Genomic DNA, 26,139 nt, shown 5'->3' on the forward strand with positions numbered 1-26,139 from the left:
AGAGCTTCCAGGTTACACAGACATGCACATTTGTCAACATTGAAGGGCATATTTAATATCTTCATTTTCTACACATAAATAATACTTTAAGTTTTTAAAGTATCCAAAAAAAAAAAATAAAGCGAGTGCTGAGATGGTGCTTTAAAGTCACTGAGAGATAACGTGTTACTGGCCCTCTTAGTCTTCTACTAAAGAAAAAGCTAAGCACCAACTAGGTCATTACCTCCCTGCATTCCCACTGTCTTTGCACATCTAGTGTATTACAGATGCCTGCGTACAGGAGCCTGGCTCCTACCCTCTTCTCAAAACACATTCCACTGCTTGGGTGAAGAGGACTAGACCCACAGGAGTCTGCCTCAAGCCACAGCAAACTCTGAGGACAACCAGCAGAGCCTTTTGCTATAGGATCTGAGGGAAATGTGCGAGAGATGGTGGCAGCTGGCCAGAACTTTACTGTGCCATCTGAGATAGAGTCCGTGTGCAGAAGTGCTCCAATATAGAAATGAGAGGCCAAGAAGCTTAATTTCAAGGTTAATACTTGTCTGAAGTATTTTGCAAATATACTTTGCCCTTTATGCCATAATGTGTCAAATTTATGTCCTGGAAAACACATAACTGTTATAACTTGTTAGTCCCATCTATTGGGGGGATTTATTTTGTGAGAAGGAAATCATTAACCACCCATTGAATTGGGCGAGGAATTCTAGACTTACAAATGGAAGTTTGGCTAAAAATGGAAGTTTGACTCAAAGTTTCATGACACTGTTCACTGTTGTATTAACACAATTTGAATAATAATGTTTCAATATGGAATATTTCCTGGCTGGATGAGTTTTTTTTTTAATCAATTTGACACAAGCCAGGGTCATCTGTGAACAAGAAACTTCAATTGAGAAAATGCCTCCATAAGATTGGGTTTTAGGCAGGCCTGTAGGGCATTTTTTATTAGTGATTGGTGCAAAAGGACCCAGCCCATTACGGGTAGTGTCATTCCCGGGGTAGTGATCCTAAGTTCTATAAGAAAGCAGGCTGGGCAAGCCAGAAGGAGGAAGTCAGTAAGCAGGTCCACTTCATGCCTCTGCATCAACTTCTGTTTCTAGATTCCTGCCTTGCATGCCTGCCCTGAATTCATTTCACGATGAATTTTGACCTGGCAGTTCTAATTATTATGAAATAAGCCATTTCTTCCCCAAGAAGTTATTTTTACAACACAGTTTACACAGTTATTTTTACAACAATAAAAACCCAAACCAGGACAAAGTGTTATTAAATATTAAGGAATCATTTTGTTAATGATTGCAGCTGAGGAAAATAGGCTTTAACAATATTAAGGAATATTTTGGGGATAAAATGTCATAGTTTTAATTTCACTAAAAACACTTCATCAGTGAGAGGAAGTAGATAAACTAAGGCAAACAATATGCTAACAATTGTTAAGATTGATATAAGCAGTATTTTGTGTTTTTATGCTAATCTTTCTACATTTGTATTTACTTGAGAACGTCTATTATAAAAACAAAAGCATTAAAAGCTACAATAACCATCCTTTATGTTGCTATGTCTGTCATTGTACGAGAAGTCAGTGTGCCCTGAATTTTAAAATACAAATCAAGAGCACTTGCTGCCACTTTGTACACCTATCTCCATTGATTTTCCCCTGAGAAATAGTCCAGTAGATGCTATTGAAAGAATTTTATAAAATATAACTCTTTGCGTTCCTGTAACATATTCTAGTGGTGAAAGACTGACTATAAAGGGAGTAAGTAAGCAGAATATATTATAGATTATATACTGATAAGGATTATAAAGTCTGAGTAAGAAAGGATGACAGGGAATGTAAGAGTGCAATTGCCATTTTAAGTGCCAAGGTCACTGAAGCCACACTGAGTGAGGGACATTTGCATGAAGGTTGAGGAATTCGTGAGTGTGAACCCGAGAAACATAAGATGGGGGAAGACCTGTCTTGCGCAGTGGTCACAAATGGCTGATATAAGAGATAGCAAGAAAGTGGGCTGAAAAATAAAGGGTGTGTGACAAGTAGAAGATGGGAAGAAAAGGCAAAAACTGATTTTTGCCTGAGGAAAATGGAAATCTATGGAAGGTTGGAACAGATGAATGGCACAACTAGGATTTGGTTTTAGTGGGATATATAAATAAATGGTCAACATCAAGGAGAACAGTTAGGAGAGACATTTGTAAAATTTGGATGAAAATTCAGAACTCAGACTAGAATGACTGCAGCTGAAGTAGTAAGAAAGCGGTTGTATGACTGATATATAAGTATTTTGAAAGTAGCCCCAGTATTCAACTGTTGGCCCTATTTCCTACCTCAATGAGAATATTACAGCTATCAGAAACCTTCCAGTTGCCAACATTTGTATCCATGTATTCTGCTTCACTTATTTATCACTAAGCATAGATGAACTTCTCACCTCTTGTGTTTCCCTCTCTTCCTACTGTCTTATTGACATGTCCAATTCACCCGCATTCTTTAGAATCTTTACCAGAAATGCTTAACAATCTCTGCGTCATCTTTGTCTCATGCTTCCATTCACATATTTGAGGTCAACCCTTTTGAGCATTCATGAACATTATCGATTCTTTATCTCTTAGGCCTTAACCTCCAAGAACCATATTCAATAGTTAATGAAAACACTTTTCCTTGGCACCACATTCACATTCAAGAATAACTTAATTCTTTGCTCCTCTCCAATCAGCCCCCTTTTTCTCGTCTTCTCATTTCCATCAAACTCAGCTCTATAAAACTTTGCTAGTCACCATGGAAACAAAACTCCTCTCATCAACATTACCATGACCATTCTTTCATCATTTTACCCTTCTTTTTTCTCAGTCTCTTCAAAAAAGCTATGCACCAGTCTCTTCTGGATAAAAATTCATTCTAAAAGCCCCAGGATATCACACCTTCTTGGTTTCATATTCACACTGGTAATTTTCCTTGTTGGTCTTGTTACTTGAAAGTGAATGTAGTACCTTATTGAAACACCCTTGATTTCTGGTTTCTCCTATTTTCCATGACTTGTAAATATTGGAGCGTCCCAGGCTCAATTCTTGGTCCTCTTCTCTCAATCTACAGTCACTATATCAAGTTCCATGTCTCCGAATGCTATCTCTATAATGATGACCCTTAAACATATGTATTCTCGGTCTTATATGGAAACTCCAGGCTTACACTGAAGTTCTTTTACGTATCTTTCCTTGTACGTCTAACAGAGATCGCAATCTCAATCCCAGCAGTAATGAAGGGCTGTTTGTTCCCTTTCAGCACATTCCACCTGCAGCTTTCATCATTGCTCAGGCAGAGAGACATCTTGAAGTCACTCTTAGCCTCTATATTTTGGCAAGCAAATTTAATCTCTTTGGATCTCCTTTCAAAGTGTATTAAAAACCTGTCCCTTGTTGTGGTTTGCGCTGAAGTTATCTGTATTTTAATGCTAATTCCACTGCCCCAAGGACAGCTGCCTAGTCTCTACTCAGAACTCAGGTGACTTCAGCAGAACCTTCTCCCCATTGAATTTGTAAAGTACAGGTGAGGGGCAGGTACAGGATAGAAGGAGGCCTGTCATTGGAGGAGAAGGAAGGATGGGCGGGAGAGAAGTTTGAAGGAAGAGGAGGAGACTAGAGGAAAAAGGAGAGACAGAAAGAGGAGAGAGTGAGAAGCCATGGCAGGTGACCTTAAGATTCTGCTCTGTGTATTTACAGGTTGTTATCAATGTTCCTAAGGGATGGATGGTACCGGGCTTTGTATGTTTAAGTGGGCAATTATATCTTATCAATTGGGTCAAAGATTATTGTGTTGTGTGTTCTTTTATGTGAGGGTTTGAGTGTAGGAAAGTGTGTGGCAGCAAGAGACACTGGGCCGCGAGGAGTGGGGATGTGTTTCCACTAAGATATCTAGCAGATACCTTGGGACACTACGGTGCCAGAGCTAGTGGGGTAAAAGACAACTTTACTTTTTTATTTTTATATTTTTACAACAACAGTCCCTCCTAGGTTTCTCATTATTAATACACTGATTCTAGACTTCCCTGCCCCGTCTCCATGTCTTACCACTGATGCACTTCACTGTATTTGTCTTGTTTTCATACCCCTTACACACACAGTCTATTTTCAATAGAGTGGTAACTTATAAAAGGCAACTTAGACTGGGGTCCTCCTTTCCCCAGTAATCTCAGGTGAATTTTCTATTTCATCCAGGGTAAAAGCACCAATACTATTAATGGTGCAAACCTTTCTGCTTCATCATGAGACCTATTAATTCTTTGTGCTGAAAGTATCTATATTTATTCAACATATTCTATTGTTTGCATATTTATTATGTCTTTTATTTGTTGTCTCTCTACCTACTAGAAAGTAAGTTGCATGAGGACAGGGTGTTTCCCATGCTTTGTTTACTGTTAATCGACTCACAAACATTTAATATAAAGATGTCAAATGCTAAGTGTATCAGGAATGTTTGTTGAATGCATTGATGGATAAAGGAAGGGCATTGACTCTGGAGATAGGGCCCATTCTGAAACTGAGAGCTCTTGCTCTTTTCATCTCCATCAAACATCTCCATGGTGTTGACGGAAGGAACAGAAATTTCAAATCTGTTAAGTCAACTACTTCTGTGAAGTCGGTGATGGCCGTAAATGATGATCGTTTCTGAGCTCTACATTTGCATATAAACATGCGAAGTTAACCTAAACAGAGTTGAATACTGAATACTCATCAAGAAAATCTTTACTGTGCACCTCAACCATATGCCAGGCCAAATGGTAAGCACTACTGAGGGTTGAGACTGTGAAGGAAGAGGGTAAAGGAAGTCGAAGGACTCTGAAAAGAGAGCTCATTTGGTAAACTGCTTGCTTATGTGAGCATGAAGACCTTAATATCAGGCCTAGAACCCATGTAAAATACAACTGGACATGGTGGTATGTGTTTATCATCCCAGTGCTGGGCAGGTTAGACATGTAGATCCTCAAGGCTTAATGGCCAATCAGCCTAGCCTATCTTGCAAAGTCCAGTCCAGTGAGATGATTGGCCTCATAAGAAGAAACAAATAAAAAGGTGGATAGTGAGTGAGGAACAATACCATAGGTTGTACTGTGCCTTGCGCATGTATATACATTCATGTACTCATTCACACACAAACATCCAAGCACATGGGAAATATACACATATACATACAAAGGAAAGTTCAAGACTGCTTGTCATGTCTGACTCACACTGTAGCCTATCAGGTAGAAGTCATTCTGTTGCAGCAACTTGGAACTAATTTGATATCTTTACACTTTCTTTTTTGTGTTATAATGTAGACTTCATATCTGGTATGAACATGAGTGACAGAAGTCGGAAGAGCAGGTCACAGAAAGCATTTTAAGAAGGTTTTAGCTCATGAGAAAGGCCAAAGGTGTAGGGCCTGTCTTAATGTTTCTATTGCTGTGATAAAACCAATGACCATAAACAACTTGGGGAAAGAAGAGTTTGTTTCATCTTGGACCTGTCACATCATTTTCCATTGCTGAGGGAAGTCAGGGAAAATACTCAAACAGGGCACATGCAGACACCAGAGGAGGAGTGCTGCTTACTGGCTTGCTCCTCATGGCTTACTCAGTCTGCTTTCTTATAGCACCCTGGACCACCAACCAGCCCAGGGATGGCACCAATCCCACTGGGTTGAGCCCTCTCACATCAATCACTAATCAAGAAAATGCCCTACAGCATAGCCTACAGGAAAATATTATGGGAGCATTTTCTCAATTAAGAATCCCTTCATTCCAAATGACTCTGTGTCAAACTTGATGTAAAATGGGTTGGATAGCAATCCCGAAACTCGGACCCCTATCCAAAGGCATAAGTCAACTAATTTATCAGGCCTGGGTCATGACAATTCAAAGGGGGTTAAAGGATTTGAGAACCACATGAGCAGCTATGACAGAGGAGAGGACAGATGGATGGCTCACCACTCTTCCTTCAGACTAATCTTTCTACTTCTTACATTTGCTCCAGCTTCCATAGCAGCTATTTTTGTTCGATGTTTTTTCTCCTGTTAATTTCTCACTTTTGGTTTGAGAAAATGCAGTAGATCTTGGGTTGCTCCTTGTTTTCTTTGTATATTCACATGGGCTTGGGAACACGGGATGTAAGTAAGAATTCATTCAGTATTATAAATAGGAGGGATCTGATGTCTCTTGCCAGTAGAACTGAGGCCATCATTAACCTCTCTATGGTTTGCCATCATAGCTTCCGAATAGCATCCCGTTTTCTGTATTTGTGTCTATGTAAAATTGATGAATTTGAACAGCTGCTGCAGTACCTTCAATTTCACCTTGAAAGTGACATGGCCACGTTGAATAATGGGAAGAACCATTGCTTGGAATTCCCCGTGCATTTTTCTATCAGCTACTGCATTTACTGTGATTATAAAAAAAGGATCATTCTATCAGCCCAATTAATTTACAAGAAAAGAATCCAATTGCCAGTAGATACACAGGAGAATTGCCTAGTTTGCCAGGGAGGCAGATACTGAGGGATGTGGAATGAATGATCGAAAACTACACACAGAGACAGAGACATTATCGTACCAATGTAATGCAGAGCAAAGAAGCAGACACAAAAGAGCACATGCTGAATGGTTCTTTCAATATAAAGGTTGAAATCAGGCAGCACTCATCTGTAGTAGTAGAAACCTAGATAATGGTTACCCTTGGATGTACAGCGGCTTGAAGAAAAAGCAGGTTTGATGCAAAGGGCTTCTGAGTACCATTAATGTTCTGCTTTTGGGGTATTTGTAACATTACTGTATTTATTATAAGAATCCACTGAACTATCATATACTTATTGCCATGCACATTTCTCTGTAAGTTTGTTAGACTTTAAAATACATGTTTCAAAAGTTATTAATGGGAGTGGATAACGTTCCTGGATCCCTGGATCTCAGGCTTAAGATGGAATCCTCAAGTACTAAATGAAGAATCGGCCCATCCCAGGGAATGGTACAATTCTGTCCTAGTAATAGACGATTAGGTACAATGTATTTTTGTTCTAAATGCCAAGAACATATGTTGTATCTGTTGAGAAAGTCCTATGCACATAGGAAAGTGGGAGTGCAATGCTGTGAAAAGATGCATGAGCAGGATCCCCATGCCTATGCCCCAGTGATGCACATTTAAACAGCAGAACAGTTTTGTCGTGCCTTCCACTGGGCCTTGTCATTTTTGTAAACATGTAAGGCAGCCTCTCCCTCTCATTGGTCTGTTACTGAGTCTGGTTGGCAGCATTCCATGTCCAATTAGATCCTTAGGGATTTACTGAAGATAATGTCCACTACTGTATGAAGCATAAATTTTAAAGGCCAAATAGTCCCGCCCCTGTGCATTTGTTGATAGAGTTTGCAATTTGTTTTACAGTGCTTCTTTACAGACAACTGTCATCTAACAAAATGCTTAGTACCATTTGGGGCACCAGTTTCACTAGAATAAACTGGGACTATCTCATGCTTCAACTGAACTAGCTATTTTTAAAACTGCACTTAATGATAGCATCCATTCACATGTCTACCATATGCTAGCTCTTTATACGTGGGTCATTTCCAAAACCTAGTTCAAAATGCTTACCTCTCTCTTCCTTCCACAGCATTGTAGTGAGGATGGAGTAAGATGAACCATATAATTAAATGGAGCACTTGTCACAGAGTCTTTATCAAAAATTACATTGTAGACTCATTCTTACCATTACTGACAGATTTAATACACAGTTATGGAAGAAATTATTCAAGGATATTTCAATATCAAGCATAATATTTAAACAGAAATAATTGTAGAACAATTGTAGAACAACCAAAACATATTCATTTAAAAATTAAAAATTGAAAAGTTCCCATATATTAATTCTTTTGGTAGCTTGGAAAAAGACTGTCTCTCTTTTTTTTCTCCATCTTTATTAAATTGGGTATTTCTTATTTACATTTCAATTGTTATTCCCTTTCCCGGTTTCCAGGCCAACTTACCTCTCCCCTTCTCTATGGGTGTTCCCCTCCCCATCCTCCCCCCATTACCACCCTCCCCCCAACATCACGTTCACTGGGAGTTCAGTCTTGGCAGGACCAAGGGCTTCCCCTTCAACTGGTGCTCTTACTAGGATATTCATTGCTACCCATGAGGTCAGAGTCCAGGGTCAGTCCATGTATATAGTCTCTGGGTAGTGGCTTAGTCCCTGGAAGCTCCGGTTGCTTGGCATTGTTGTTCATATGGGGTCTCGAGCACCTTCAAGTTCTTTCAGTCCTTTCTCTGATTCCTCCAATGGGGGTGCTATTCTCAGTTCAGTGGTTTGCTGCTGGCATTCGCCTATGTATTTGCCATATTCTCGCTGTGTCTCACAGGAGAGATCTACATCCGGTTCCTGTCAGCCTGCACTTCTTTGCTTCATCCATCTTATCTAGTTTGGTGGCTGTATATGTATGAGCCACATGTGGGGCAGGCTCTGAATGGGTGTTCCTTCAGTCTCTGTTCTAAACTTTGCCTCCCTATTCCCTCTCAAGGGTATTCTTGTTCCCTTTTTAAAGAAGAAGTGAAGCATTCGCATTTTGATCATCTTGAGTTTCATGTGTTCTGTGCATCTACGGTAATTCAAGCATTTGGGCTAATATCCAGTTATCAATGAGTGTGTGTTTTTCTGTGATTGGGTTACCTCACTCAGGATGATATTTTCCAGTTCCATCCATTTGCCTATGAATTTCATAAAGTCATTGTTTTTGCTAGCTGAGTAGTATTCCATTGTGTAGATGTACCACATTTTCTGTATCCATTCCTCTGTTGAAGGGCATCTGGGTTCTTTCAAGCTTCTGGCTATTATAAATAAGACTGCTATGAACATAGTGGAGCATGTGTCTTGGTTGTATGTTGGGGCATCTTCTGGGTATATGCCCAAGAGAGGTATAGCTGGGTCCTCAGGTAGTGCAACATCCAAATTTCCGAGGAACCTCCAGACTGATTTCCAGAATGGTTGTACCAGTCTGCAATCCCACCAACAATGGAGGAGTGTTCCTCTTTCTCCACATCCTCACCAGCATTTGCTGTCACCTGAGTTTTTGATCTTAGCCATTCTCACTGGTGTGAGGTGAAATCTCAGGGTTGTTTTGATTTGCATTTCCCTTATGACTAAAGATGTTGAACATTTCTTTAGGTGTTTCTCAGCCATTCAGCATTCCTCAGCTGTGAATTCTTTGTTTAGCTCTAAACCCCACTTTTTTTTATTTTTTTTTTATTAACTTGAGTATTTCTTATATACATTTCGAGTGTTATTCCCTTTCCCGGTTTCCGGGCAAACATCCCCCTCCCCCCTCCCCTTCCCTATGGGTGTTCCCTTCCCAACCCTCCCCCCATTGCCGCCCTCCCCCCATAGACTAGTTCACTGGGGGTTCAGTCTTAGCAGGACCCAGGGCTTCCCCTTCCACTGGTGCTCTTACTAGGATGGATATTCATTGCTACCTATGGGGTCAGAGTCCAGGGTCAGTCCATGTATAGTCTTTAGGTAGTGGCTTAGTCCCTGGAAGCTCTGGTTGCTTGGCATTGTACTTTTGGGGTCTCGAGCCCCTTCAAGCTCTTCCAGTTCTTTCTCTGATTCCTTCAATAGGGGACCTATTCTCAGTTCAGTGGTTTGCTGCTGGCATTCGCCTCTATATTTGCTGTATTCTGGCTGTGTCTCTCAGGAGCGATCTACATCCGGCTCCTGTCGGTCTGCACTTCTTTGCTTCATCCATCTTTAAACCCCACTTTTTAATAGGATTATTTGTCTCCCTGCAGCCTAACTTTGTGAGTTCTTTGTATATTTTGGATATAAGGCCTCTATCTGTTGTAGGATTGGTAAAGATCTTTTCCCAATCTGTTTGTTGCCGTTTTGTCCTAACCACAGTGTCCTTTGCCTTACAGAAGTTTTGTAGTTTTATGAGATCCCATTTGTCGATTTTTGATCTTAGAGCATAAGCCATTGGTGTTTTGTTCAGGAAATTTTTTCCAGTGCCCATGTGTTCGAGATTCTTCCCCACTTTTTCTTCTATTAGTTTGAGTGTATCTGGTTTGATGTGGAGGTCCTTGATCCACTTGGACTTAAGCTTTGTACAGGGTGATAAGCTTGGGTCGATCTGCATTCTTCTACATGTTGACCTCCAGTTGAACCAGCACCATTTGCTGAAAATTCTATCTTTCTTACATTGGGTGGTTTTGGATCCTTTGTCAAAAATCAAGGGACCATAGGTGTGTAGGTCCATTTCTGGGTCTTCAATTCTATTCCACTGGTCTATCTGTCTGTCTCTGTACCAATAACATACAGTTTTTAATCACTATTGCTCTGTAATATTGCTTGAGTTCAGGGATAGTGTTTCCCCTGGAAGTCCTTTTATTGTTGAGAATAGTTGTAGCTATCCTGGGTTTTTGTTATTGAAGATGAATTTGTAAATTGTTCTGTCTAACTCTATGAATAATTGGATTGGAATTTTGATGGAGATTGCATTGAATCTGTAGATCGCTTTTGGTAAAATGTCCATTTTTACTTTATTAATCCTGCCAATCCATGAGCATGGGAGATTTTTCCATCTTCCGAGATCTTCAATTTCTTTCTTCAGAGGCTTGAAGTTCTTATCATACAGATCTTTTTGGATACACTCTCTGTGCCCTCTGGTTAGTCTGGCTAATTGTTTATCTATCTTCTTGATTTTCTTAAAGAACCATCTTTTGCTTCTGTTGATTCTTTCTATGGTCCTTTTTGTTTCTATTTGGTTGATTTCAGCTCTGAGTTTGATTATTTCCTGCCTTCTACTCCTCCTGGGTGTATTTGCTTCTTTTTGTTCTAGAGCTTTTAGGTGTGCTGTCAAGCTGCTGACGTATGCTCTTTCCTGTTTCTTTCTGCAGGCACTCAGCGCTATGAGTTTTCCTCTTAGCACAGCTTTCATTGTGTCCCATAAGTTTGGGTATGTTGTACCTTCATTTTCATTAAATTCTAAGAAGTCTTTAATTTCTTTATTTCTTCCTTGTGAGTAGAGCATTGTTCAACTTCCATGTAGGTGTTCTGTCCTTTTGTTATTGAAGACCAGCTTTAGCCCGTGGTGGTCTGACAAGATGCATGGGATTATTTCTATCTTTGTGTATCTGTTGAGGCCTCTTTTACAACTGATTATATGGTCAATTTTGGAGAAAGTACCCTGAGGTGGTGAGAAGAAAGTATATCATTTTGTTTTAGGATAGAATGTTCTATAAATATCTGTTAAGTCCATTTGGTTCATGACTTCTCATAGTCTGTCTATGTCTCTCTTTAATTTCTGTTTCCTTGATCTGCCCATTGATGAGAGTGGGGTGTTGAAATTTTCTACTATTATTGTGTGAGGTTCAATGTGTGCTTTGAGCTTTAGTAAAGTTTCTTTTATGTATGTAGGTACCCTTTTATTTGGAGCATAGATATTTAGGATTGAGAGTTCATCTTGGTGGATTTTTCTTTGATGAATATGAAGTGCCCTTCCTTATCTTTTTTGATGACTTTTGGTTGAAAATCGATTTTATTTGCTATTAAATTGCTACTCCAGCTTGCTTCTTCAGACCATTTGCTTGGAAAGTTGTTTTCCAGCCTTTCACTCTGAGGTAGTGTCAGTCTTTGTCTCTGAGGTGTGTTTCCTGTAGGCAGCAAAATGGTGGGTCCTCATTATGTATCCAGTTTGTTAATCTGTGTCTTTTTATTGGGGAATTGAGTCCATTCATGTTGAGACATATTAAGGAATAGTGATTGTTTCTTCCTATTATATTTGGATGTAAGATTATGTTTGTGTGCTTGTCTTCTCTTTGGTTTGTTGCAAAATGATTACTTTCTTGCTTTGTCTAGGGTGTAGCTGGCCTCCTTGTGTTGGGCTTAACCATTTATTATCCTTCATAGAACTGGATTTGTAGAAAGATATTGTGTAAATTTGGTTTTGTCATGGAATATCTTGGTTTCTCCCTCTATGTTAATTGAGAGTTTTGCTAGATACAGTAACCTGGACTGGCATTTGTGTTTTCATAGTGTCTGTAGACATCTGTCCAGGATCTTCTGAGTTTCATAGTCTCTGGTGAGAAGTCTGGTGTAATTCTGATAGGTCTGCCTTTATATGTTACTTGACCATTTTCCCTTACTGCTTTTAATATTTTTTCTTTGCTTTGTGCACTTGGTGTTTTGACTATTATGTGACAGGAGGAGTTTCTTTTCTGGTTCAATCTATTTGGAGTTCTGTAGGCTTCTTTTATGTTTATGGGCATATCTTTCTTTAGGTTAGGGAAGTTTTCTTATATGATTTTGTTGAAGATATTTACTGGTCCTTTGAGTTGGGAGTCTTCACTCTCTTCTATACCTATTATCCTTATTTTTGATCTTCTCATTGTGTCCCGGATTTCCTGTATGTTTGGGCCAGTAGCTTTTTCCATTTTACATTATCTTTGACCATTGTGTAGATGCTTTCAATGGAATCTTCTGCTCCTGAGATTCTCTCTTCTATCTCTTGTATTCTATTGGTGATGCTTGTATCTACGGTTCCTTGTCTCTTCCTTTGGTTTTCTATATCCAGGGTTGTCTCCCACTGGCTTTCTTTATTGCTTCTATTTCCATTTTTAATTCCTTCACCTGTTTGATTGTGTTTTCCTGGAATTCTTTCAGGGATTTTTGTGATTCCTCTCTGTAGGCTTCTACGTGTTTATTTGTGTTTTCCTGTATTTCTCAAAGGGAGTTCTTTATGTCTTCTTTGAAGTCCTCCATCATTATGATCAAATGAGATTTTAAATCTAGATCTTGCTTTTCTTGTGTGTTTGGATATTCAGTGGGAGAATTGGGTTCCGATGATGCCATGTAGTCTTGGTTTCTGTTGCTTGGGTTCCTGCACTTGCCTCTTGCCATCAGGTTATCTCTGGTGTTACCTTGTTCTGCTAATTCTGACAGTGGCTAGACTGTCCTATAGGCCTGTGTGTCAGGAGTGTTGTAGACCTGTTCTCCTGTTCTCTTTCCACCAGTTATGGGAACAGAGTGTTCTGCTTTCAGGCGTGTAGTCGTTCCTGTTTACTGGTCTTCAGCTGTTCCTGTGGGCATGTGTCCTGAGTCCACCAGGCAGGTCATTTGGACCAGAGAAGTTAGTCTTACCTCTGGTCTCGGGCCTGAAGTTGCCCCTCAGGGCTGGGTTTCAGCTCTCCTTGAGGGCAGCAACCAGAAGGGCCTGCCCCGCCTTCTCCCGTGATGGTCCCTGTGCACAGGGGGCCCAGATGGCGCTAGGTGTTTTCCTCTAGATTCAGAAATGTGGGCAGAGAGTTGTCTTCTCTGGTTTCCCAGGTGTGTTTGCCCCTCTGAAGGTCTAGCTCTCCCTCCCATGGGATTTGGGTACAGGGAGCTGTTTGACCAGGTCCCTTCAGATCTGGGCGCAGTCTGGACTGCAGGTCTCCTGCAGCTTGAGTCAAGACTATCTCTCTTAAAGTAACAATGGTTACATTTTTAAAAGGTAAAATTCTGCTAGATTCATGGAAGATCAATGTTGGAAGAGTTTAAGAATTACTGACAGGTTTCTTCATTTCTTCCCCACTATCGCTCAGCTGCCAAAATCATGTCTTATAGGAAGCAGATTTAAAGCGAAAAATAGAGCCATCTGTTTCCTTCCTAGAATTTCTAAGATCAGGTGACATTTACATATTTCCCCTCTTCCTGTTTCCTTCTTTCAAGGAGCAAAGGAAGTATAAGAAAAGTGGTCTTGAGCTCCAAATCTTGGTGTTGTTTTTACTGAGTGAACTCAGAGGTCACTTAATCCTTGTGAAATTCACTGTTTTGTTTTGTTTTTGGCTATCTGTTTGATGAACTTCATTTTTAGTTACTATCAGACCAAATCGTAATAGAGCAGTAGTTAACATCTCAGTCTGAGAAAGTGCCCTCTGATGCTTTTAAGGCAGGGTAAGTCATCCAAGGACTGAAGAATCTGCCAATGTTTTGATGGCACTTCTTTCTCAACTCTGCTCATTTGGGTCACACTGTTGATTCAATGGAGGTCTGGTGGAGGATAAATACAGGGAAAAAGAAAAGGGGTAATTCATGGCTTGTAAGTTTCAAAATCAACTCTTTGAAACTCATTGTGGAGTTAATTGCTTTAGAAAATGACAACCACTTGCGTTTTGCCTGCCTGGAGTCTGGGTGCCAACTGTAGTAATGGATTTGGAAGTGATAGCAGGTTTGCTTCCAGGTAGTCTTTTCCTCACATGATCTCTAATGCTTGGAATGGAAACAAAGAGAGCCCAAGAAAAGAGGTAACAGCAGTAGAACTAGGTGGACCATTGTCACTGTGCATGCTCTGTGCACCCCAGAAAAACTTCCAAGGGATGGGGAACATGGAACCCTCATAGGAGTTTGAGGAACTCCAGTACTGAGAACATCTCTTTTCTGCCTTTAAGACAGAACTCTGATAGGCAATAATGTTCTAGAGTTCCCTTGCACTGTCCTTGAGAAAGGAACACTTAGCTAAAGCTGACCTTCTGGTATCTCCATTCCAGTGAAGTGAAGAGTGCTATCAGGAGCTAAAACAAGAGAATCTTAACAAGGTCTTGCCATTAGAGTGCCACAAAGCTTTCAACAAACTGCAGAGCCTGTAGAAATGCAGATGTCCCAGGAGGCCCAAGGGTAAACATTCAGTGGCGGTGCCCTGATGACAAAGCACACCAGTTGATCCCTAGCTATTGAGACAGTCTAATATCTGACAGGGCTTAGGTGTAACTGGAGAGAGGGAGAGGAGACCCGATATCTACAACATAAACTCCGAGACACATAAGGGCTGCCTAATGCAGAGGACACTCCATTCTCCCCATCTAATAGCATTGGCACTATTCAGGAAAAAGTTCATGAGTAAAAGTAGACACATTTCTCCCATGTGTCTATGGCCTCAGGGTTTGTGTCCACTTACATTTTGCCATCAATGTACAGCAAGGTCTGAAATGTCTAGTCAATTTTTCACAGGCTTCTTCCAGATGAAGCTGATCTTTCTGCAAATTGTTTTTTCCATGAATTGAAAGACACCTCTGTACTGCTGCTTCCAGTAAAACACTTGCTCTCTGTGGTTGCTAAAGAGACACACAAAACTCCCCAGCACGTTAAGCCCTCTAAGTCTCCATCCTCTGGCTAGCTCTTCAACACAAGTGTGAGCTAGTCAGTAGACTCACCTGTTTCTGTGGACAGTCTTGTTCGAGTACTTCTTTTCTCAAAAATCATCCCTAAGGATTTCCCTTGCAATAAAGGCAAGTACTGAAAACCAAAGACAAAACTATGATTAAAACGCAAAGTATACTTACTGTCTGACATCAAGGATTATGTTTCAAACTGCTAATAAAAATAGAAATCAACTAACTACTACTTCTGAGGAAGTGGTCACGATATTGTTTGAAATTGAATTTAAAGGTGTTTCATATTTGCTATACACTGATTATTAGCATGGAATTAGAAATTAATTTAGTTTTTGATACAGGTTTCTCATGTAGCCCAGGCTAGCCTTGAACTTCCTGTATAACAGAGGCTTTGACCTCCTGACCATCTTATCTCCACCTCTGAAGGCCTAGGGTTCCAGATGAGTGTCTCTATGCTTGAGCTACAGTATTTCTGGTTAGTGGGTTCAATTTGGGAGCTTGTTTAAAAGCATAATATTTCATGCTGGAGCCATTATCTTACTGAACTCTGTCAAAATCCTCATTAAATTTTCAGTGAGAAAAAGCTTTGATTCAGAAGGACTTTCTCAATTAGTAAGACCCTACTCTGTCCAACATGGTACACGAAGGGTCCTACTTAGGACACTGATGAACCTCAGTTTTCAGTTTCATGTTCCTTAGTCTCCCTTATGAGAGAACATAAAGGCTTTGTTCCTGGAAGTCATTTGAAATCATTCTGGAAGCTTGAGCTTTGGGTGGAGCTCTTCCTCTGTCCTCGTGTATTGTTGCACTTCCGCCTAGGATGTATTATCATCTTCTGGTCTCCAGTCAGCAACGCATTAAAGGGCAATGGACTGTGACCTAAGGATGCCTTTCCCCCCATTTCAAGTATTCTACAAGAACATAAGTCCATAGAAAGTGGAGCATCTCCTAGTCTCTTTGAGCTTGGAGAGCTAACCAACTAGATAAGAAAGTCAGAGTCGTACCAAACTTCCTCAGCCTGTCATCAAGTCTTAAAAACAAACAAACAAACAAACAAACACTTTGAGCCAGGCAAAGTGACACATCTCAGCACTGGGGAGGCAGAGGCAGATGGCTCTTTGTGAGTTTGGGGCCAGCCTGGTGTACATATCGAGTTTCAGGTCAGTCAACGCTACAGAGCCCCATTCTCATAAACAAACAGAAACAAACAACATTTGAACAAATTTGGAATACAAATCTGCTTTCACAATTAAGCATTCTAAATGAAGTCACTGCTGTAGCATTTTGAAACATAAATTGTTCAAAATGCAGAACAATGCCCATGGTTAAGTACCACATTCAATTTCTTCCCCTATTTGACTAGAATTTATTTGTCTCTTTATAATTGGAATGTTTCCTAAACATTATTTCATCATTAGGCATATCATCCTAATGATGAACATATTTGATATATATATATATATATATATATATATATATATATATATATATATATATATATATATCTCCAGACCACAGAACAAAAGTGTATTGCTAAAACAACAACACATTATCTTTAAGTTTTAGCCGACAGAAAACACAGAGAGGAAAAGGGACATGTGAGAATTAAATCTTTCTAGACAAATGATATCTCCATTTCAGATCCAGTTACTAATGAATTTAAGCATTCAGCTGAAAGAAAAATTGCAAGGACTTGTCATAGAATAACTGCTTTTCATGCTTGCTTATATGCCTGGACACTCAGTGATAAGCAATTACCTTGCCTGTGAGGTTTCATTACTTAGCTACCATTCAGGAATTTTAATCTACTCTCTTTTTCTCTGCTTTACAAAGGCTGCGTCAAACATTGGTTTTTAATGGAAGAGAAGAAAAGGCAAATATTGCATACTTCTCCTTTCTGTTTGATCCTGAATTTCAGATCTGCAGAGAGCCATAGCATGTACTGAATCTCCTCTCCTGTGAAGTTCTTCAGGGTGAGGAGGTCACGGCCTTTCAGCTGTACTTGACTCTGGACTGGCTTCCCATACCTACAAAAGAAGGGAGAAGTCAGAAGAGGACAGTATGTATTAGAGAGAGAGAGAGAGAGAAATGCCGTGGGGTGGTCCATTGGCCAATCTTTGGAATCAAACATAGTAAATCATATGGTACAGCAAAGCATTAATAAAACTAATGTGGCTCTGGTTTCCATGTTATATATGCAGTATTTGTTATGTTTGAGAGAAAAAAAAAGACTTTGCGGAACGAAATCGAATTCGGACACACTTGGATTAGCTGGCTTTGTGGCTTATTAAATCACGCTGCTTCAAGCATGTTACCCAACCTCTCTCTGTAGCTGTTTCTCATCAACAAAAAGAGTGTAGTAGTTTTGTAGTGTGATTGTGAAAATACAGTTATTTATATCATGCGAACCAGTGCTCAGCGTAATAGGCATTATGTAGAGCATACCTACTGTTATTGAAACCAGTGCAAGCAAGTTTATAATGCACAATGGAAAAGTGGGCCGTTTACCCCTATTCTTGTCACATCTCTCTCTGAAGACTTGTCCTCCTTTTCTCACTGGGTGAAACCACAGCCAGCCCTGGAGATTTTCTTGATTCATGCAGAAAGATGTTTTAAAGTTCTATGACTATTTTTTTAGTCCAATGAGAGCAAAACAATAAACAACAATAATATAACAATGGTGATGATTTGCTAAGCTTGGTAAATTCCTTGCAAGATGACACTTTTCGCCTTCAGCTCATACCTGATTCAGAGTGACCTCCTTTGTTGGGGGAAGACAAGCCAGGAGCTGTTTGCTCTGTGAGCCTTCCTTCACTTCCTCAAGGTGAGGCCAATTCGAGAGCAAATGTAATTGTTTTCTAGCTTTCTAGTACTGGTGTAGGTGTTTGAGGGTGACTGTTTACGTTGTATTTATGGCAGTCCTCTCGAGAGTCTCTCCCAGAACAGTTTTTGATGGAAATAAAACCATTTCCAAGGATACTAAAGGTTTTATGTTTATCTAGCCACCATCACCCCCATGAGGTCTTTTTTCCTACCCAGGACATTACTTGCCATGATCAGAAACAATGCCATGCTACCCATTCTTTGTCATATTCCACCCTGGCCCCTGCCATGGGAAATGCTTCATATTGCTTCGCCTGACAAGAGTAAGGTCCATTTTATTACAGATTCCTCTTTTAATCTGTCATCAAAACAGTGAACTAGTTAGTACCTATTATTTTATTCTTCCTGCCTAACTAACTTAGTGCTCTTTCACTAACGTCTCATTCTTCCACTTCACCCTTATCACCACTGCTCTACTCTTGATTTCTAAGTTCAGCTTTTTCACATTTCATATACAAGTCAGATCCTGAGATATATGTCTCTCCTGTTCATGGCTTATTTCACTTACTATATAGTATTCTAGTCTTTGCTGTCCCCAGTGCAAGAATTTCTTGGCTATTCAGAGGAAGAATAGTATTTCAGTGTGTGTATATATGCTGCACATCGCATTACACCCATCTGTTGATGAACACTTAGGTTGTTTCCTTATCTTGGCTTTTGTGACTGTCTCGCAAGATGGCTGGAATCTCATATTTTAAAAAAATTCCCTGTTAATCTCCACTGCCTTGGATTGGTTTCTGTAGCCCACTTTATAATATGTAAGTGATAATGTATATATTAACTGATATTTTTATAATAACTGATTCTTGTCTCTCTGTCTTGCAAGTCTGTTTTGGGGATTCTGACTTCTAGTTTGACTCACTGAGAGCAATGTCAGTACTGGCTTGGCCTGTGTACAAGCTAAGACAGAAATAGACCTTAGCATTCTATCGTATTGTGGTACCTTTTATTAGAGGTAATCACTGTATGAAATGAGCAGCTTTTATTAAATTGTTCCCAGTGTCATGGTGTTATCTGTACTTAATAACTGATGCGAATCACACTAGAGGGGGCTGAATACTAATTAAAAAGACTGAGAAACTATGGGAAAATTGATTTAACATATCTATTAAACATTAAATTTCACAAGGAGCATACTAACTGCTACAAAATGATCATACTTGATTTCAATCATAAGAGTACAATTTGGGTATATATTCCATTGAGATTTATGTATACAGTTTTGCAATATGACATGGTCATAGGTATGAAAATCACAAATTCACTCAAGTTGTTAATTCCACTTCATAATCTATAATAATTTGGACAAATTTCATTAAATTTTACTGTCTAGCAGATTTGGCTTTTTTCGGTCTAAGTTCAATAAGTGAGTATATATTTTTTCAGAACACATGGTAGGACTATACCTTTCAGAATTTCGAGTTGGATTGAGAACTTGTGGGTGAGTTGGCTAATTAGTTGACTGTATTAATATGAGATACTAATGGTGTATTTTACACATATAGAAAGAAATTCATCTGTTCAGTTTTTGTGTGGAAAAAATTTGGTCAACACTCCTATTTCAGAGACGTAAGACTGTCTTCAACTTCACAAAATAAATAAATAATACATTCTACATGAGGGAATTTCTTTAAAGCAGTCATCTTCAAATTTTCAGTGTGGGGCTGGAGAGGTAACTATTTGTGTTCACTGTTCTTGGAGAGGACTCAGGGTTCCTAGCATATATGGTAGCTCACACTGCCTGTAACTCCAGTTCCAAGGAATCTGGTGTCTTGACTCTCACAGGCTTCTAAATGTATTGGTACACATACATATACACTGAAATTATAAAAATATTTATAAAAACTTTGAACATAAAACTATAACATACTCTCATTTATATAATAGAACTATTTTGTCATGGCTTTGATTGGGCTTAGTATTTTCTGTAAGCATTCAAGAGTTAGCACAGTGACATATTATGTATATTACAAAGCATAACAAAATGAAAAGTAAAATATTTAGACAAAGAATAACAAAATACTTAAAAATAATTTTAAATATGCAAAACATTATAAGAAGTTTCTAGAACAAACTGCTGTTCCTTTCTTCTACAAGAACCCTAGTTAAAAGCATATAAAACTCTGTACAATACCTCCATGTTTGTAAATCATATACCAGATAACTTTGAGTTTTAACATTTATGGAGAAAATTGGACTTCACATAATAAATTGGGTTATACATTTGGTTCTGATAATTTTTTGTATTTTTCCTTTTTTCTTTTCTTGTATTGAATATTTTACTTATTTGCATTTCAAATGTTATCTCCTTTCCCAGTTTCCCCTCCAGAAAGCTCCCATCCCATCCTCGCACCCCCTGTCTCCATGAGGGTGCTCCCCTCACCTACCTACTCCCTCCCACCTCTCCACCCTGGCATTCCCCTACACTGGGACATCGAGCCTTCACAGGACCAAGGGCTTCTCCTCCCACTGATGCCCAATAAGGCCGTCCTCTGATATATATGAGGCTGGAGCCATGGGTCTCCTTCTTTCATATATTACATTCCAAATCCAATTTCCCTCTTTCTGCCCTCCCCCATTTTCTCTCCCCACCTCCCCTTCCCTTCAGATCCATGCTTCTTGTCCCTGCCCTCAAAAAAGAGGCATCAACTCCCTCCCAGGCATCAACCAAATATGGCATAACAAACTACAATAAGATCAGGCAAATATTCTGCAAATACCTAGGGCAGGCTCCCTGATCTCTGTGAGCCTACTCCAGTCCTGTCAGTTGATTCTGTGGGCCATGTTCTTGTGGTGTCCCTGACCTCTCTGGCTCCTAATCCTTCCTCCCTTTCCTCTGCAGGACTCCACAAGGCCTGCCTATTATATGGCTGTGGGACTCTGCACCTATTCCCATCAGTTTCTGGATAAAGTCTCTCTGATGACGGCTTATATTAGGCTCCAGTACCAGTATACTCTGCAGGCTGGACAAAGTGTAGGTCAGAGGATTCGTGGCTGGGTTGGTGTCCCAGTCCCTCCACTTGAGGCCCTGTTTAGTTACAGTGGATGGCCAGTTTGGCTCTGATAATACTAATTAACGGTCACATTGAGAAACACTTGGCATATATATGCACCGCTGCTGTTGAAAAGTAAGTCGGACTAATTGTGTATTTCCAAGGTCAAGCTTTCTTATGGGGCTTTGTAAAATAAGTTTTCTAAATCTGTCTTTGAATAGAGGCGTGGCAGCTTAATCTTTACCACTTCACAGTTAGGGAAATTTTGAAAATGCATTTTCTCCTGGAATATAGTCTAAACAATGTATGATTGCAGGTGATAAACTCCTTAGACTCCGTGTGTTGTGACAACACATTACTGTCATATGGCCTGAGACTTCCTCCCACATTATTTTTAAAGGAAGAAATGTTGGGTTGGAAAACTGCACGCCCTGTGTCTCAGGGAGTGTAGGAAAGAACACTATAGCTGCTGGAATCACATCCATCAACAACAGGAAACCTAACTTCGGGGGTTCATTCAAGGCCTCAGTTTTGGCCTGGCGTTCAAGATCAGGATTCTGGTTATTTTTGGAATCTGCAGAAGCTGGGTTTTCAAACCTGTGTCCTTAAAGGATTCACTACCCTTGCTCTTCCTACCATCCTCTGAAGGATTCTCCAACCTCTGAGCATTCACTGAATTTATAGTTTCACTAAAACAAACAACACCAAAGCCATAGAGCAGGGCTGCAGTGGTGGCTCAGCTGGATGATCTTCCAGAAGACCCAGATTCAATTCCTAGCACCAACATGGTACCTCACAAACATCTGTAACCCCACTTCCAGGGCATCTGGCACCCTCTTCTAGCCTCCAGGAACATCAGCATCATCATCATCAGCAGCAGCAGCATCATCATCATCATCATCATCATCATCATCATCATCATCAACAACAACAACAACAACAACATACCATTGAATTGTATTGTTCTGGTTGAGTTTCATGATATGAAAAAGATAATCTTTTCAAAGACCTTAAATTTTATTCCTAATTTCTGTGACAAAATAACAAAAACAATAAAACAAAACCCTAAGGACCAATGCTTTTTAGGAGTTAAAAACTTCTAACTTCTAGATCTTATTCCTCCTTTTTAAGAGAGAGAGAGAGAGAGAGAGAGAGAGAGAGAGAGAGAGAGAGAGAGAGTTTGCAGATCCTCCAGATCTTCCTCATATTTATTCCCATATATGCCAAAAGTCAAAATCTCATGTTATGGCTTAGGGTCAGGGTCCTGCCACTGAGCTTCCTTGTAAGATGCTGATATGGATGTTTCTCAGCATCAATATGAAAAGTACAAGTACAAAAGTACAAGTGGCAGACAAACATCATGTTTGACTATCTTTTGGTCAAAACCTTTAATGTTTAATTTATGTATGACAGAAAGTATTAGTTCTTCCCATGGAGTGTGAAGGAAAAAGATTCTCTCTACAACACATGCTAGATTCTCAACAGCGGCGGTTGATAATGTTGCCCTGACTCATTGCCCAGAGAATGTACTAGCAAGAACAGGAGCTGATACGCTTTCCCCACTGAAGGCTCTTTGTGTCATTTTTTAGCTTTGTTTTGCAGTAAGAAAATCAAGTCTCCACAAATGTTGCAGTGGGAAATACCATCTTAGTAATTACAACTACTGCACCATAAAGAACCTTCAGAATTTGTTTGTGTAGCTTAACTGTCTTAGTTAGGGTTTTGCTGCTGTGAACAGACACCATGACCAAGGCAAGTCTTATAAAGGACAGCATTTAATTGGGGCTGGCTTAAGGGTTCAGAGATTCAGTCCATTATCATCAAGGAGGGAAGCATGGCAGCATCCAGGCAGGCATGGTGCAGGAGGAGCTGAGTTCTACATCTTCATCTGAAGGATGATAGTGGAAGACCGAATTTCAGGCTGCTAGGGTGAGGGTCTTAAGCCCACACTCACAGTGGCACACCTACTCCAACAAGCCCAAACCTTCTAATAGTGTCAAGCATATACAAATCATCACAATAACTAAAACTTTATGTTCATATGCCGCATTCTTCAGCCTCTCATAACCATGGCAGCAGTCTCTGATTCACCAAGCAGGGACTATTTCAAATGTAATGTGTGTGTGAAATTATGTAGTACCTGATCTCCTGTGGCTGGCTGATTTAACTCAGCATAAGATCCTCCAGAGCTTTCTAAAACATGAAAGGCATTTTCTGCCTCAGCATGGTAGTGTTAGATAACAAGTAACCGTTAAGTCTGAAACAAGACAAAACTAACCTTAATAATTAGTGGAAAAATCAGCATTGTGCTCTGAGTCCTAAAAAAATCATTGCCAAAGCAGCATTAGATAGGCTTTTGTTTTCCACTATAGATGTGTGGAGAATCCCACAAGCAGCACAGCAGCTGTATCTTTAGTATACTGGGATTAAATATATATCGAAACTTGCAATACTTTGTCTGCTTCATTTCTTTGTAACATCTACAAAGATGGGTAGTTTACACTGTGCTTGGTGTTTTGTTCATTCGTCTTTCGAAGCAGAGCAAGTATGTTTTCTATTACTTGGTGAATTCTCATGTTCCTTTTTTTTGATTCATTTTTTTTATTAACTTGGGTATTTCTTATTTACATTTCGAGTGTTAGTCCCTTTCCCGGTTTCCGGGCAAACATCCCCCTAATCCCTCCCCCTCCCCTTCTTTATGGGTGTTCCCCTCCCCATCCTCCCCCCATTGCCGCCCTCCCCTCAACAATCTAGTTCACTGGGGGTTCAGTCTTAGCAGGACCCAGGGCTTCCCCTTCCACTGGTGCTCTTACTAGGATACTCACTGCTATCTATGAGGTCAGAGTCCAGGGTCAGTCCATGTATAGTCTTTAGGTAGTGGCTTAGTCCCTGGAAGCTCTGGTTGCTTGGCATTGTTGTTCATATGGGATCTCAAGCCCCTTCAAGCTCTTCCAGTTCTTTCTCTGATTCCTTCAACGGGGGTTCTATTCTCAGTTCAGTGGTTTGCTGCTGGCATTCGCCTCTGTATTTGCTGTATTCTGGCTGTGTCTCTCAGGAGAGATCTACATCCGGTTCCTGTCTCATGTTCCTTTTAAAGACGGTTAACTTCTAATGGTTTGTCCTTGGTACATTCAAGGTTGTATATTATCTCTCAGAATTCCCTTAAAATCAAGTATGTAGTCAGGACCACTTCCTCATAGTCGTTTGTACTTTGCTTTCAACTGTTTTCTGCGTTTATAGCAATACATTATTCTTCCCTGAGCTGCTCTCTGGCTGTATAATTAGTGTCTTTCACACAGAGGCTCAATCACCAATCCCGTTGCCAATTTTTTGTTCTACAGTTTCAGGTAGATTCAACTCAAAGTCTTGAGGCATGCAGAATAATTAATTGTGGCCTAGAATATTGCTAAAGCTAAAACCCTCCTAGGACTCTGCTACTCTGGGACAGCATTTGTTCTACTGAGAACAATGAATGGGCATGGATTCAGAAATGAGAGCACTATAATTGTACATCCTACGCATATCTCTTTAAGTGCCTAGACCTAGGAAAACCCGATGGGAGAAACAGATGGGATCTATGTATGGCCACAGCGCCAAGATGGCTGATTTTTAGCATGGCTATAGAGGCCCACAAGCCCCTTTTCAACAGAGTAAGTTGCCATAGTTCTCAGTGCCAAAAGGGTAGATAAGTAGATATGTTATACTTTAAGACACCATTATATGAGGGCTTGACTTACTGATTAGAAAAAGATTAAATGTTGTCAACTGATAAAGAGGTCTACTGTTTATACCATTCAAAATTCATTAGAGTAGTCATTACATTTCTGAATTCTATCCAGGAGGTAGGGCAGGAAATGGTAGCTTGGGAAAATGTTGTTTTTCATAGATATCAAGAACTAACCAGGAAAATGTATCATTGGAAGGAAAGCAAACACAATGGCTTCAGTTTAACGCCTATCATGTTCATTATCAACTCATAGAACTTGCCTTGGCTACAAAATGAAACTGCCACGCCTCTTTCCTAAGCTCATAAGAATTACAGAGAAGCACAAGAGCTCCACGACTGGGCCATACTAAGATATCTATGACACAAACCCTTTTCTCGTGGTCCTTATTAAACATTGGCCTGTTTGGGGAAAATAAAGCCCCATTCAAATTAGCCAGTTAAAGACATTGGCACAAAGTTACTAAGTCCCATTTCCAATCAGACCCAGCCTACTTTAGTTCATGAAAACAAAACCAAGGCAAAATCACATTTTTAAAAAGGAGATTTCTTTTATTTTTGTTTGTGTGAGAGGAATATGTCCATGGAAGTGCAGGTGCCTGATTGGGCTTGGGGCCCTGGAACGCCCTGGAGCTGGAGTTACAGAAGTTTGAACACTGCCAGATGTGGGTGCTAGGATCCAAACTCCAGATCTTCTGCAAGAGCAGTACAGGCACTTAACTATTGAGTCATCCTCCAGCCTCACACAAACCATTTTTTATTTTTCCTATGAAGTATTTACCTTTCTTGTTCTAAATTATATAAGAGAGAAACTAAAATTAAACAAGAAGGTCACCTCTCAAATCAGATCCGAGCTACCTTATCATTCTGTCTTTCTTAGAAATACATTTTATCTTATTTTATTTTCTCTTGTTGAAGTACTGGGGAGCCCATGGCTTTTTGTATGCTGGAAAAGTCCCTACTGGTGAGTTACTTCTACAGTAACATACTAACATTGTGTTTACACATAACAGAAACAATACAATCCTGGGGCCAATGAGAATCACGTACCGCTCTCCCATCAATCATATCAAGGTGATGTGTGTACTAATTACCTATAGTTGGGATTTACTCGATATATACATGAATCTAAATATATTATACCTTGTAAATATATACAAATAGTATGTGCCAAATACAAAGTGAAAAATCAAATAAGATTTAAAAGCCAATTTGCAGTCTAATTAGAGCCACCGCCTTTGAGAAAAGCACAATTACTTCCTTACATTGCATCATCTGAAAAAACAAATGCAGAGGCTTCTTACCCCTCACATCCCTAAGTACTAAGATGCTGAGCGAAGATTGCGGGTTAGTTTTACCTAGATCTCTAACCAGA

At 39.8% G+C, this 26,139-nt stretch overlaps 1 protein-coding gene across 1 annotated transcript in view; it reads right to left on the minus strand.

Annotated features, from left to right (window-relative positions):
- The window catches only part of Otc (ornithine transcarbamylase), a 76,665-nt gene that overhangs the window by 46,109 nt on the left and 4,417 nt on the right, over positions 1-26,139 (minus strand). The window contains exons 2-3 of the mRNA NM_013078.2: positions 17,053-17,191; positions 15,204-15,285 (exon numbers count right to left, since the gene is read on the minus strand). Coding sequence (NP_037210.1) covers positions 15,204-15,285; positions 17,053-17,191 — 221 coding nt within the window. The remainder of the gene's footprint in view (positions 1-15,203; positions 15,286-17,052; positions 17,192-26,139) is intronic.

This window comes from Rattus norvegicus, chromosome X (genome assembly GCF_021556685.1).
Source record: "Rattus norvegicus strain SHRSP/BbbUtx chromosome X, alternate assembly SHRSP_T2T, whole genome shotgun sequence".
Classification (NCBI taxonomy): Eukaryota; Metazoa; Chordata; class Mammalia; order Rodentia; family Muridae; genus Rattus; species Rattus norvegicus.